The following is a 12,155-nucleotide window of genomic DNA, read 5'->3' as shown; positions in this document are numbered from 1 at the left end:
CTTTGTCAGTGTTCCAGATTTTGGCCACTCTCATAGTTGTGCAGTGATATCTTATTATTGTTTTAATTTGCATTTCAATGATGATACAAGATGTGGAACATCTTTTCATATGCTTACTTGCCATTGTGTACCTTCTTTGGTGAGGCATCTATTTAAAGTCTTTGGCCCATCCTTCACTGGGTTGTTTTTATTACTGTTGTTGAGCTTTAAGAGTTCTTTGTATATTTCAGATAACAGTCCTTTATCATATATGTCTTTTGCAAATACTTTCACCCATTCTATGGCTTGCCTTTTTAATTTTTTAATTGGAGGCTAGTTGCTTTACAATGTCGTATTAGTTTCTGCCATACAACGCCAGTCAGCTGTAAGAACACATATGTCCCCTCCCTACTGAACCCCCCTCCCACCTTCCACCCCATCCCACCCCTCTAGGTTGTCAGCCAGCACTGGGTTGAGCTCCCTGTCCTATACGGGAACTTCCCACTCACCGTTTTATATATGGTAATGTATATTTTTCAGTGCTACTTTCTCAGTTCCTCCCATCCTCTCCTTCCCTTGCTGTGCCCACATGACTGTTCTCTATGTCTGCGTCTCTATTCTTGCCTTGAAAATAGGTTCCTCAGTACCATTTTTCTAGATTTCGTGTATATACATTAATATACAGCATTTGTTTTTATCTTTCTTACTTCACTCTGTGTAACAGGTTCTAAGTTCACCCACCTCACTAAAACTGAGTCAAATTCATTCCTTTTTATACCTGAGTAATATTCCATTGTATATATGTACCACAACTTCTTTATCCATTCCTCTGTTGATGGACATCTAGGTTGCTTTCATGTCCTAGCTGTTATAAATGGTGCTGCAATGAATGTTAGAGCACACGTGTCCTTTTGAAGTATGGTTTTCTCAGGGTACATACATAGCTTGTCTTTTCATTCTCTTGATTTAATGCCTATTTCACATTCAGTTTCTTTTGGGAAACGATTTTTTTCTAAAGCTTTATTAGATATTTTAAATCCTTTTGGATTTTTTGTAAACTTTTCCTTTTATCAGTAACTGTTGTTGTTCAGTCTGACACTTTGCGACCCCATGAACTGCAGCACACCAGGCCTCCCTGTCCTTCACTGTCTTCTGGAGATTGCTCAAACTCACGACCATCGAGTCAATGATGCCACCCAATCATCTAATTCTCTGTTGCCCTCTTCTCCTCCTGCCCTCAGTCTTTCCCAGCATCAGAGTTTTTGCCAATGAGTTGGCTGTTCACATTAGGTGACCTAAGTACTGGCGTTTTAGCTTCAATATCAGTCCTTCCAATGAATATTCAGGGTTGATTTCCGTTAGGATTGAATGGTTTGATGTCTCTGCTGTCCAAGGGACTCTCAGTAGTCTTCTCCAGAACCACAGTTTGAACGCATCAATTCTTTGGCGCTCAGTCTCCAGCTCTCACATCCATACATGATTATGGAAAAACCATAGCTTTGACTATAGAGACCTTTGTTAGCAAACTGATGTCTCTGCTTTTTAATACACTAAGTTTGTCATAACTTTTCTTCCAAGGAGCAAGCATCTTTTAATTTCATGGCTGTAGTCACCATCTGCAGTGATTTTGGAGCCCAAGAAAATAAAGTCTGTCACTGTTTCCATTGTTTCCCCATCTATTTGCCATGAAGTGATGGGACCAGATGCCATGATCTTAGTTTCTTGAATGTTGCGTTTTAAGCCAGGTTTTTACCCTCCTTTCATTTTCCTCAAGAGGCTCTTTTAGTTCCTCTTTGCTTTCTGCCGTAAGGATGGTGTCATCTGCATATCTGAAGTTATTAATATTTCTCCCAGCAATCTTGATTCCAGCTTGTGCTTCATCCAGCCTGACATTTCACATGATGTACTCTGCATGTAAGTTAAATTGGCAGGGTGACAATATACAGCCTTGACATACTCTTTTCCTAATTTGGAACCAGTCCATTGTCCCATCTGATGCTTCTTGACTGGCATACAGGTTTCTCAGGAGGCAGATAAGGTAGTTTGGTATTCCCATCTCTTGAAGAATTTTCCACAGTTTGTTGTGGTTCACATAGTTAAAGGCTTTAACATAGTCAATGAAGCAGAAGTAGCTGTTTATCTGGAATTCCCTTGCTTTTTCTATGATCCAACAGATGTTGGCAATTTGATCTCTGGTTCTTCCGCCTTTTCTAAATCCAGCCTGAACACGTAGAAGTTCTCGGTTCATGTACTGTTGGAGCCTAGCTTGAAGGACTTTGAGCATTACTTGCTAGCATGTGAAATGAGTGCAATCAATAACTGTGTACAGCTCATATCAAAATTAACATTATTTTCTGCCTAAGACCACATGATTTGCTCTTTGAATATTATTTCACCTAACTCTTTCAGTGCAGTTAGGAACTTGTCCAAACTAATGGCTTTGACAGCATTCATGGGATAAGCTGTCATATTATCTGAGAGTGGATTTAGGTCAAATTGGAAATGCTTCATCAAGATGGTCCATCTATGGGCAGACTCAGAAATAAAAACCAACAGTATAAAATCGTTGAATTGACCCCAAAAATGCCATTGCTGTAAGCACACGTCGAGGTCATGTTCTAGTAGTATAATAAAAGTGATTGCTAATTCCTGAGACTCAGGACAGGCGCCTTTTTTGGGTCAGTTCAAAGATTAAATAGTATTGGTTTTTATTTTTGAATCTGTCCAGATGACGAAGGGCATTGCAGGCCACTTAGATCACTTCAAGTCTTTGGAGGAGCACAGTGACAAGCCCCAGGTGCACACAGTTTTTAAGGACAGCAGGAAAGGACAGGACCGATTTTGAACCCATTTTATCTGTTGTCTCAGAGGACACAGTAACCACTGCCTGTAGCGCTCGCCACAGAACCTGGGCTTCCGTCCTAGTGAGCGGACAGGTAACAGGAGAACTAAGACCAGAGCATTTCTCTCAGAAGCACAGGGTGAGCGAAACCGCCTGGGGCTACAAACCCCAGGGCGTGGGCGGTCTCCCCAGGACTCTGCGGAGCTCGACGGAAACCGAGAATAAAGCTGAGAGCCTCCGAGCAGCCAGGACGGCAGGCCAAGTCGGCGTGAACTAGTCAAGGCGCGCCAAGGGCTGCCCAGCCCCTGCCAGACAGCAGATCTTGGGTGTGGGATGCCGCCGCCAAGGCGGAAGCGAAAATGAAAGGCATTCAGTCGTGTCTGACTCTTTGCGACCCCAAGGACTGTAGCCCCACCAGGCTCCTCTGTCCATGGGGATTCTCCAGGCAAGAATACCGGAGTGGGTTGCTATGCCCTCCTCCAGGTGAATCTTCCCAACCCAGGGATCGACGCGTGTGTCCCGCATCGGAGGCGTCCCGCTTCGCAGGCGCAGTCTTCACCTTCTGAGGCAACGCGGAAGCCAAGCGGAAGGCGAAGAGGAAGTCCGCCGCGCAGCCCCGCCCCCGCCGCGCAGCCCCGCCCCCGCCGCGCAGCCCCGCCCCCGCCGCGCAGCCCCGCCCCCGCCGCGCAGCCCCGCCCCCGCCGCGCAGGCGCCCAGGGCAGGCAGGCGGCCGTGGGGGCAGGTCCGCGCACGCGCCCAGGGCCGGGCCTCGCCGCCGCGGAGGCAGCGGAGGTGAGTGGCGCGGCCTGGCGGCCTGGAGGGACTGTGAGGGGACGTGTGCGGCCGCGCGCTGGTCACCTCACCGGCGTCCCACTGCCCTGGCCGGGCCTGGGTTCCTCCGCGGAGGACTCTGGGATTCTGAGAGGAGAGGCAGGCGCCTTGGGGCCAGGCCGCAGAACTTGGACCCGGCTTGTTCCCGCGCTGCGCGGCGCTGCGGGCCCGGGAGCCGTCCGAGGGCCGGTTGGCTGACTGGACAGAACCGACGGGAAAAGCCAGTGAACTTGACGGCAGGGCGGTAGACACGACGCGAACTGAAACTCAAAGAGAGTGACAACATAGGTTCCGAGAACCGCAGGGACACTACCTGAGCTCAACGTACTTGCGGTTGAGATGTCCGTGGGAGACATCTCACGTGGGATGTCCGTGGGAGACGAGAGAGAAGGGGGCTGAAGAAATCCATGAAGTGTTAATGCTTAAGAATTTTCCTAAACTACAGATATTAAGCCACAGATCAAACTGCTTAATGCAGCACAAGCAGGATAAGTAGGTTTAAAGCGGGGGGGGGGGGGGCGGGGAAGTAGATATATATTCAAACAGCTGAAAGCAGGGAAGCCAGAGGGAAGTCCCCTAGGTGGAGACACGAGGGAGACCCTCCAGGCGGCGAGAAGGCCAGGAACGAGGTCGGGAGGTGGGAGAGCACAGGGAACGCGTGAAGGATGCCGAACCTTCACCGCAGCTCAGCCTGCTGTACGTAGACAGTGGAGGGAAAAGTCTTTGGGAAAAGATAATTCCTGAGTTAAAGAGGCCTCACATGCCCAGGAAGGTTTGAAACACCACTCAGAGCCTTGACTTTTGTAAAATACTGCAGAATTCTCTCATGCTTATAATTTATACATCTCCTGAAATGATGGTGCCTTGTTTGTTCCTGTATTGTTACTCTCCTGAGTTGCATTCCCTGGTTTTCGAATGTTGAACCAGGTTTGCGTTCCTGGGTGGAATCCAGTCTGCCCTGATGCTCTAGGCCTCTTATGTATTATTTGATTCAGTTTGCTAATATTTTGCTTAAGAATTTTGTTTGTGAAGGATATTGCTCTGTTGTGTTGTTCAGTCACTTAGTCGTGTCCATCTCTTTGTGACCCCATGGACTGCAGCACACCAGACTTCCCTGACCTTCACTATCTCTGGGAGTTTGCTCAAACTCATGTGCATTGAGTTGGTGGTGCCATCCAACCATTTCATCTTCTGTCACCCCCTTCTCCTCCTGCCCTCAATCTTTCCCATCATCAGGGTCTTTTCCAGGGAGTTGGCTCTTCACATCAGGCTAAAGTATTGGATCTTCAGCTTCAGCATCAGTCCTTCCAATGAACATTCAGGGTTGCTTTCCTTTTGGATTGACTGGTTTGATCTCCTTGCAGTCCAAGGGACTCTTCAAGAGTCTTCTCCAGCACCACAGTTTGAGCGCATCAATTTTTTGGCACTTAGCCTTCTTTATGGTCCAACTCTCACATCCCTACATGACTACTGGAAAGACCACAGCTTTGACTATACAGAGCTTTTTCGGCAAAGTGACGTCTCTGCTTTTTTAATACACTGTCTAGGTTTGTCATAGCTTTGTAGTTTTCCTATAATCAGTTCAGTTCAGTCTGAGTTGTGTCCGACTCTTTGCAACCCTGTGGACTGCCACATGCCAGGCTTCCCAGTCCATCACCAACTCCTGGAACTTGCTCAAGCTCATGTCCATCGAGTTGGTGATGCCGTCCAACCATCTCATCCTCTGTTGTCCCCTTCTCCTCCTGCCTTCAATTTTTCCGAGCATCAGGGTCTTTTCCAAGGAGTCAGTTCTTCACATCAGGTGGCCGAAATATTGGCATTTTAGCCTCAGCATCAGTCCTTCCAATGAATATTCAGGACTGATTTCCTTTAGGATGGACTGGTTGGATCCCCTTGCAGTCCCAGGGACTCTGAAGAGTCCTCCAACACCATAGTTCAAAAGCATCAATTCTTCGGCACTCAGCATTCTTTATAATCCAACTCTCACATGCATACATGACCACTGGAAAAACCATAGCTTTGACTAGATGGACCTTTGTCAGCAAAGTAATGTCTCTGCTTTTTAATATGCTGTCTAGGTTGGTCATAACTTTTTTTCCAAGGAGCAAGCGTCTTTTAATTTCATGACTGCAATTACCTTCTGCAGTGATTCTGGAGCCCAAGAAAATAAAGGCTGTCACTGTTTGCATTGTTTCCCCATCTATTTGCCATGAAGTGATGGGACTGGATGCCATGACCTTAATTTTTTGAATGTTGAGTTTTAAACCAGCTTTTTCACTCTCCTCTTTCACTTTCATCAAGAGGCTCTTTAGTTCTTCTTCACTGTCTGCCATAAGGGTGGTGTCATCTGTGTATCTGAGGTTATTGATATTTCTTGATTCCACAATCTTGATTCCACCTGTGCTTCATCCAGCCCGCGTTTCACCTGATATACTCTGCATATAAGTTAAATATATGCAATATACAGCCTTGACACACTCCTTTCCCAATTTGGAACCAGTCCATTGTTCCCTATCTGGTTCTAACTGTTGGCTTCTTGACCTACATATAGATTTCTCAGGAAGCAGGTGAGATAGTGTGGTATTCCCATCTCTTGAAGAATTTTCTACAGTTTGTTGTGTTCCACACAGTCAAAGGCTTTGGCATAATCAATAAAGCAGAAGTAGATTTTTTTTTTTGGAACTCTCTTGCTTTTTCTGTGATCCAACAGATGTTGGCAATTGATCTCTGGTTCTTCTGCCTTTTCTAAATCCAGCTTGAATATCTGGAAGTTCACACTTTACGTACTGTTGAAGTCTGGTTTGGAGAATTTTGAGCATGACTTTGCTAGTGTGTGAGATGAGTGCAGTTGTGCGGTAGTTTGAATATTCTTTGGCATCACCCATCTTTGGAATTGGAGTGAGAACTGACCTTTTCCAATCCTGTGACCACTGCTGAGTTTTCCAAATTTCCTGGCATGTTGAGTGCAGCACTTTCACAGCATCATCTTTTAGGATTTGAAATAGTTCAGCTGGAATTACGTCACCTCCACTAGCTTTGTTAGTAGTGATGATTCCTTCCTAAGGCCCACTTGACTTTGCATGCCAGAATGTCTGGCTCTAGGTGAGTGATCACACCATCGTGATTATCTGGGTCATGAAGATCTTTTTTGTATAGTTTTCCTGTGTAATCTTGCCACCTCTTCTTAATATCTTCTGCTGCTGTTAGGTCCATACCATTTTTGTCCTTTATTGTGCCCATCTTTGCATGAAACGTTTCCTTGGTATCTCTAATTCTTTGAAGAGATCTCTGGTCTTTCCAGTTAATGCTGTCAGGAATGAGTTAATCAGGTATCAGGTTTTTGCTGATAGTCTAGTCCAGTTAATGGTATCAAGGTAGTACTGGCAGTTTTGGTTGTTCATGTGATACTAGGCTCAGAATTTCTTTGAAAGTATTCGTTTCTCTGTATTTTCTTTTTTCCTGTGATTTGTTTATTTGCTTCTGGTTGCACCGGGTCTGTGCTGCGAGCAGGCCTTCTCTGGTTGCGGGGAGCAGGGGCTGCTCTCTGGTTGTGGTGTGCGGGCTCCTCACTGGTGGTTTTCTTGCTACAGAGCACAGGCTCTGTGGTGCGTGGGCATTGACAGTTGCGGCTCCCGTGCTCTGGTGCATGGGCTTAGTTGCTCCTCCACATGGGGGCTCTTCTCGGTATCTGGGATCCATCCTTTGTATCCTGCACTGGTGGGTGGATTCCTTACCACTGTGCCACCAGGAAAGCCCCCCTGCTCTGTATTCTGAATGTTTCTGTAGGTTGGTGTTACTTCTGTTAATGCTTGACAATTTGCTGGTACAGCCATCTGGACATGAGGTTTTGCTGGTGCTCTATTTCATTTTAAAGCAAAGTTTAAAATTACAGATTCACTTTTCTTAATAAATATAGGTCTTTTCAGGTTTTCCATTTTGAGTCATTTTTTATAATTGGTGTTTTTTTTCAAGAAATGTGTTTGTTTCATCTAAATTGCCAAGTTCATTTGGTAAAAAAAGGTCACTGCATTCCCTTATCCTTTTAATGTCTGTAGTCTCAGTGATGTCCCCTATTTTGTTCCTCGTTGTGGTAATTTGTGTCATTTTTCTATTTTTCTTGATCAGTCTAACTAGAGGTTATCAACTTTATTGATGTTTTGAAGTAATCACCTTTGGTTTTATTGATTTTTTTCCCTATTTGTCCATTTTCTATTTCTTTGATTTCTGTTCTTTATTATTTCCTTTTTTCTGTGTATTTTGGGTTTAATTTGCCTTTTTCTAGCTTCTTAAGGTAGAAAGATGACTTATTTTAAACCTTCATTTCCAGTTTAGGCATTTAAAGCTGTGAATTTCTCTAAAATCAGCTTTAACTGCATTGTGTATATTTTGATATTTTAGTTTTCATTTAGTTCAAGCTATTTTCTAGTTTCTCTTGGGATTTCCTTTGTGAATCATGATTTATACAGAAATATATCACTTAATTTCCAAATATTTGGGGATTTTCCATGTATCTCTTTGTTACTGATTTTAGTTGAATTATTTCAGGGTTTAGAGAATGTACTTTATGATTTCAGGCTTTTACAGTTTGAGGCTCATTCTTTGGCCCAGCGTATAGTCTTATCTTGGTGATTACCTCATGTACACTTGACAAGAGCGTGTGACCTTGAGCAGGTCTCGCAGTTGCCCTGAACTGGAGATCCCTTGTCTGTAAGGTGCCCGTCCTCTCTGTGGGTAAGAAGCAGGCAGTGGGGAGCTTTGAGATGTGGGTGGTTCTCGGTTCTGCAGGTGACATGCCCCATCTCTTGACCTTGCAGATGGCGTGTGAGACAGAGCGAAACCCCCTGGGTGTGTTCAAGTGCCAGCTCTGTGCCTTAACAGCTCCATACAGCTACAAGGGGCAGCAGCCCCCTGACTGCCAGTCCGTCGTGTGAGTACCAGTGTCCCAGCCCAGGAGCTGCCCCAGAGCTCGCCGGCCTGACTCTGACACAGAGCTTGGGTGTCGTGTCAGGGCCCCCCCGCCCGGGCTCTGGGTGCTTCAGGTGTGACCCACACCTGAAGGGTTCAAGGGCCATCTGGCTCTGCTGGGACCTCCCAGTCCCTCCCCCCGTGTTAGGCCCAGGGGCCAACCTCGGGTGGACTTGCCTGCCCGTGGCTCCCGTTCTGGTGGGAGTGAGCCCTGAGGGCCAGCATCTGCCCAGGGAAGGCCTGCAATAGAGCCAGTGGGTCCCAGGCCTTGATTCTTGACCTTCAGCTCGTCCTTCATTAGATGCCACATTGTGAGGATCTGACCAGTCCATTACACGGGACAGGTGGTGGGGGCCAGGCCTCTTCCCTCCAGCCGCGGGGATCCTGGGGGTGTCGCCTCAGGACTCTCTTGGTCTCCTTTCTGATGTGCATGGAGGCCAGCAGGGCACCCACCGGCAGGCTTCACGTGCTCCCTGCCTGGAAGCAGGCCGTTTGGGAGTGGGCGTCTTTCTGGGGGCAAGGAGAGGCATCATGCCTGCCCCCAGCCCCGTCCTGTTGAGTCAGACGGGGTCTGGGGTGGAGTTGCCGCAGCTCTTCTCTGGGCTGAGGAGGAGCAGCTCTCTCTCTCGGCAGCGGCTGTCGCGGAGCCTGGAGCAGGTCTCATTTCAGTCCCAGCCTGGCCCCTTCACTCCTCTCTGCTCCTGCTTGGCGGCAGGGGGGGCCCGGCCCCTCCCCGTGATGAGCACCCACAGTGGGCGCCCCCAGGGAGGTCTGTGCAGCTGCCGAGCCCCTGTCAGCAGAGGTCCGGGCCTCCCGCCCCCACTTCCTGTCCTGCAGCCTCCTGGAGGAGAGCTACGTGACGAGGGACCCCTTCACCCCCGACAGGGGCAGGTTCCTGATCCTTGGCTCGAGGTGCAGCGTCTGCAGCAGGCTGGTGTGTGTGGGCCCGGTGGGTAAGCCGCGTGTGCCGGGGGACGCCTTCCCTGTCTCCCCCGTGGCCGGGACCTCACACGCGTGGTCTTGGGAGGGGTGCCGTTCCCAGGGGCAGTGTGGGCGGCACCCTTTTCTGGCCTTGGTGTTCCTGGGCCCCCCCACGGTCCCTTGGGGGGCAGCTGCTCTGCCTCATCACGCGTGGGCCCCTGCAGTCAACAGAGGGCTTGGGGACAGGGAGGCTGGGGTCAGTGTGAGGGCCTCTGGGGGTTGAGGAGAGAGATTCTTGGAGGCTCCGCACCACCCCCCCACGCCCCTTAGCCCCTAGTTGCCTCCCCTCCCCCACCAGGTGCAGCTGGCGTGTGCTCTTCCCTCCCTGGGGTCACGGCCTTTCCAGTCGTCCTCCAGGGCCCTTCCAGAGGAAGGGGTGCGCTTTCTGGAGCGTTTGTTGTGTGCCAGACCCTGTGCTTGGGACGTGTGTTGCCAGCAACGCGTTCTTCAATCCTGTCCCAGCCTGGTTAGGCAGAGCAGTGCTGCACCCATTTTATAGGTGAGGAAACTGAGATTTGGAGAAGTGGAGTTGGCCCAGTTCACTGGGCTAGCTGAGCCTGTTGTTTGAAAGCCCGAGGACGGATGGAAGTGCAGCTGTGTAGACCCTTACCCTGAGTGACTCTGCAGCCCAAGCATCCCCTGCCTGCGGGCCAAGGGCCAGCAATGGAGGGGCGGGGGGCTGTGTCACAGAGCAGATTGGGACAGCCGGTCTCCATCCATCAGAAGTCAAGGTGATGAGACTGGCAGTTGGGAGGAAGCCTCAGCTCAGGCAAAGGCCCGGAGGGAGCCACACCACCGTGGGGGTGTGAGGAGATGGGCAGCTGGTGCAGCTGAGGCCCTGTGTGGACGGGAAGCGGCTGGAGTCAGGGGAGTGGGGCCAGGTGGGGCCAGCCAGGACTGCCACCCCGGGAGTTCGGGCCGCACTTGGTGACAGGGGACGGGGCCCCATGTGGCATCAGATCTCCACGGTTGTCTTGGTTGAGGCACAGCCTAAGCTCCTGGAAGGAAGGGACTCCAACACACGGGACTGATGAGACGAACATAGCCCGGCCCAGGTGGTGCTGGCGGGTCACAGCTGTGGTCCTCAGCACAGGACCCATCGGGGCCACCGGGGACGTCGCCGCTCCACCGTCACGTCTGCATCCCCGTCGATGGGAAGGGACCAGAGCGCACACGCCTGTCCCTTCAGAGGGCATGACCAGGAGGTGGCACACAGCTGTGGTGGCGCCGCTGAGCAGACTCAGCCACGTGGCCACGCTTGGCTGCAGGGCGGCTGGGAGGCAGGTCTGGGCCCTGCGCCAGATGGAAATCAGTGCAGTGTTAGGGATGCCACAGGTGCCACTGTACGTGGTGGAGCAGTTCTGACCTCCTGCCCGGACCAACCACTCGGCCGTAGCCTCCGGCTCTGTGGGCTGTCCCTCCTGTCTCCGGCTGCTCCCAGCGCCGGTGTCACCGAGCCCCTATCCCACCGCCGTGATAGCCGGGAGAGGGAGGGACCTCGGGTTTCCAGCCCATTGGGCCTGGCCTGTGCTCATCCTCTGCCCACCGTGGAGCCCCGCCCTGCAGAAGCCAGGCTGCACCGTCTCTCCTGGCCGCCTTTGCAGGTCTCACCCAACCAGTCCCACGGCCTGCGGGCTCCGGCCCTGGCTCATTTGCCCCCACTGCCCTCCTGGAGGCCCACTGGGTCTCCTCTTAGATGAGGACCACCCTCCTGGAGGTGGGCAGCCAGGCCCCTGCACCCCCCTCTCCCTCTTGCTGTCTGGCTCTGGCCACACCCCCCAGCTCCTCTCTGCTGCTGTGTATCTGGGGGCCTCACCTTACCCCCCTGCCCTGCCTGCAGTGAAGGGCTGCTCTCTGGGAGATGCTGCACTGGACTTCTTGTGGCACTCAGCACTCCCCCGTGCTTCTTTTAGGAATGCAGTTTATTCTACTCCAAGAGATTTTGCCTCCCCTGTGTCCAGGACAACATGGATGCTTTCCCTCAGGAAATCCAGCAAGACTTGGAGAAAAGGAAAGTCCCCTCTACGAGGCCTGCCAGCCAGCGCAGTTCTCAACCATGAGTGCAGTCGCGTACCAGGTCCGCAGCGATGCCCACCTGGGGCTCGTGCCCACACGGGCTTCCGTGGCCCAGGTCAGAGACGGGGCTGAGACGGAGCCACTGTGCCGGCCTTCTTCCTGGGCCACTGGGAGCCGTGTCTGCAGCCCAGAGGGGCTGGGGTCCGCCTGCAGCAGCACCAGGGTCAGGAGCTGGCAGAGACAGCGCCCATAGCCAGACCCCGATGCCAGCACTAAGGGACCACAGCCGCCCACCCTCACAGCCCCCAGCTTAGCAGCTGGTGAGACACTGACCGTGGGCTCGCCCCGTGCCCCCAGTCCTTAGAGGGTAGAGCTGCTCCCGTCCGAGTCTGTAAGTTCTGCAGGGCCAGCGCACACTGCCTGGGGGTGATAGAGACATGTCTGATGAGGGGACGAATAAAGAGCTTTTACTGACCGATATTGGTGCTGAGTTTTGTCTTCTGGGGCCACACTGTCCCAGGCCCACTCTGTTACTGAACCC

General features: G+C 51.0%; 1 protein-coding gene across 5 annotated transcripts; it reads left to right on the top strand.

The window, feature by feature from the left end:
- Window positions 1-3,553: 3,553 nt before the first annotated feature.
- Window positions 3,554-12,085, top strand: CDPF1 (cysteine rich DPF motif domain containing 1). 5 transcript variants are annotated; one of them, XM_065945481.1, is made up of 6 exons: window positions 3,554-3,613; window positions 8,227-8,383; window positions 8,467-8,579; window positions 9,455-9,566; window positions 9,897-10,097; window positions 11,512-11,638. In XM_065945481.1, exons 3-5 carry the CDS (start codon window positions 8,467-8,469, stop codon window positions 10,095-10,097), a joined length of 426 nt encoding a protein of 141 aa, XP_065801553.1. In that variant the 5' UTR covers window positions 3,554-3,613; window positions 8,227-8,383; the 3' UTR covers window positions 11,512-11,638. The 5 variants fall into 5 exon arrangements, with proteins under 5 accessions (XP_065801553.1, XP_065801545.1, XP_065801539.1 ...); XM_065945473.1 differs by lacking the exon at window positions 3,554-3,613 and adding an exon at window positions 3,621-4,144; XM_065945467.1 differs by lacking the exons at window positions 3,554-3,613; window positions 8,227-8,383 and adding an exon at window positions 3,621-4,144.
- The last annotated feature ends 70 nt before the right edge of the window (window positions 12,086-12,155 follow it).

This window comes from Muntiacus reevesi, chromosome 1, assembly GCF_963930625.1.
Source record: "Muntiacus reevesi chromosome 1, mMunRee1.1, whole genome shotgun sequence".
Lineage (NCBI taxonomy): Eukaryota > Metazoa > Chordata > Mammalia > Artiodactyla > Cervidae > Muntiacus > Muntiacus reevesi.
The sequence above is the reverse complement of the archived record's forward strand: the minus strand, read 5'-3'. Positions and strand labels throughout refer to the sequence as shown.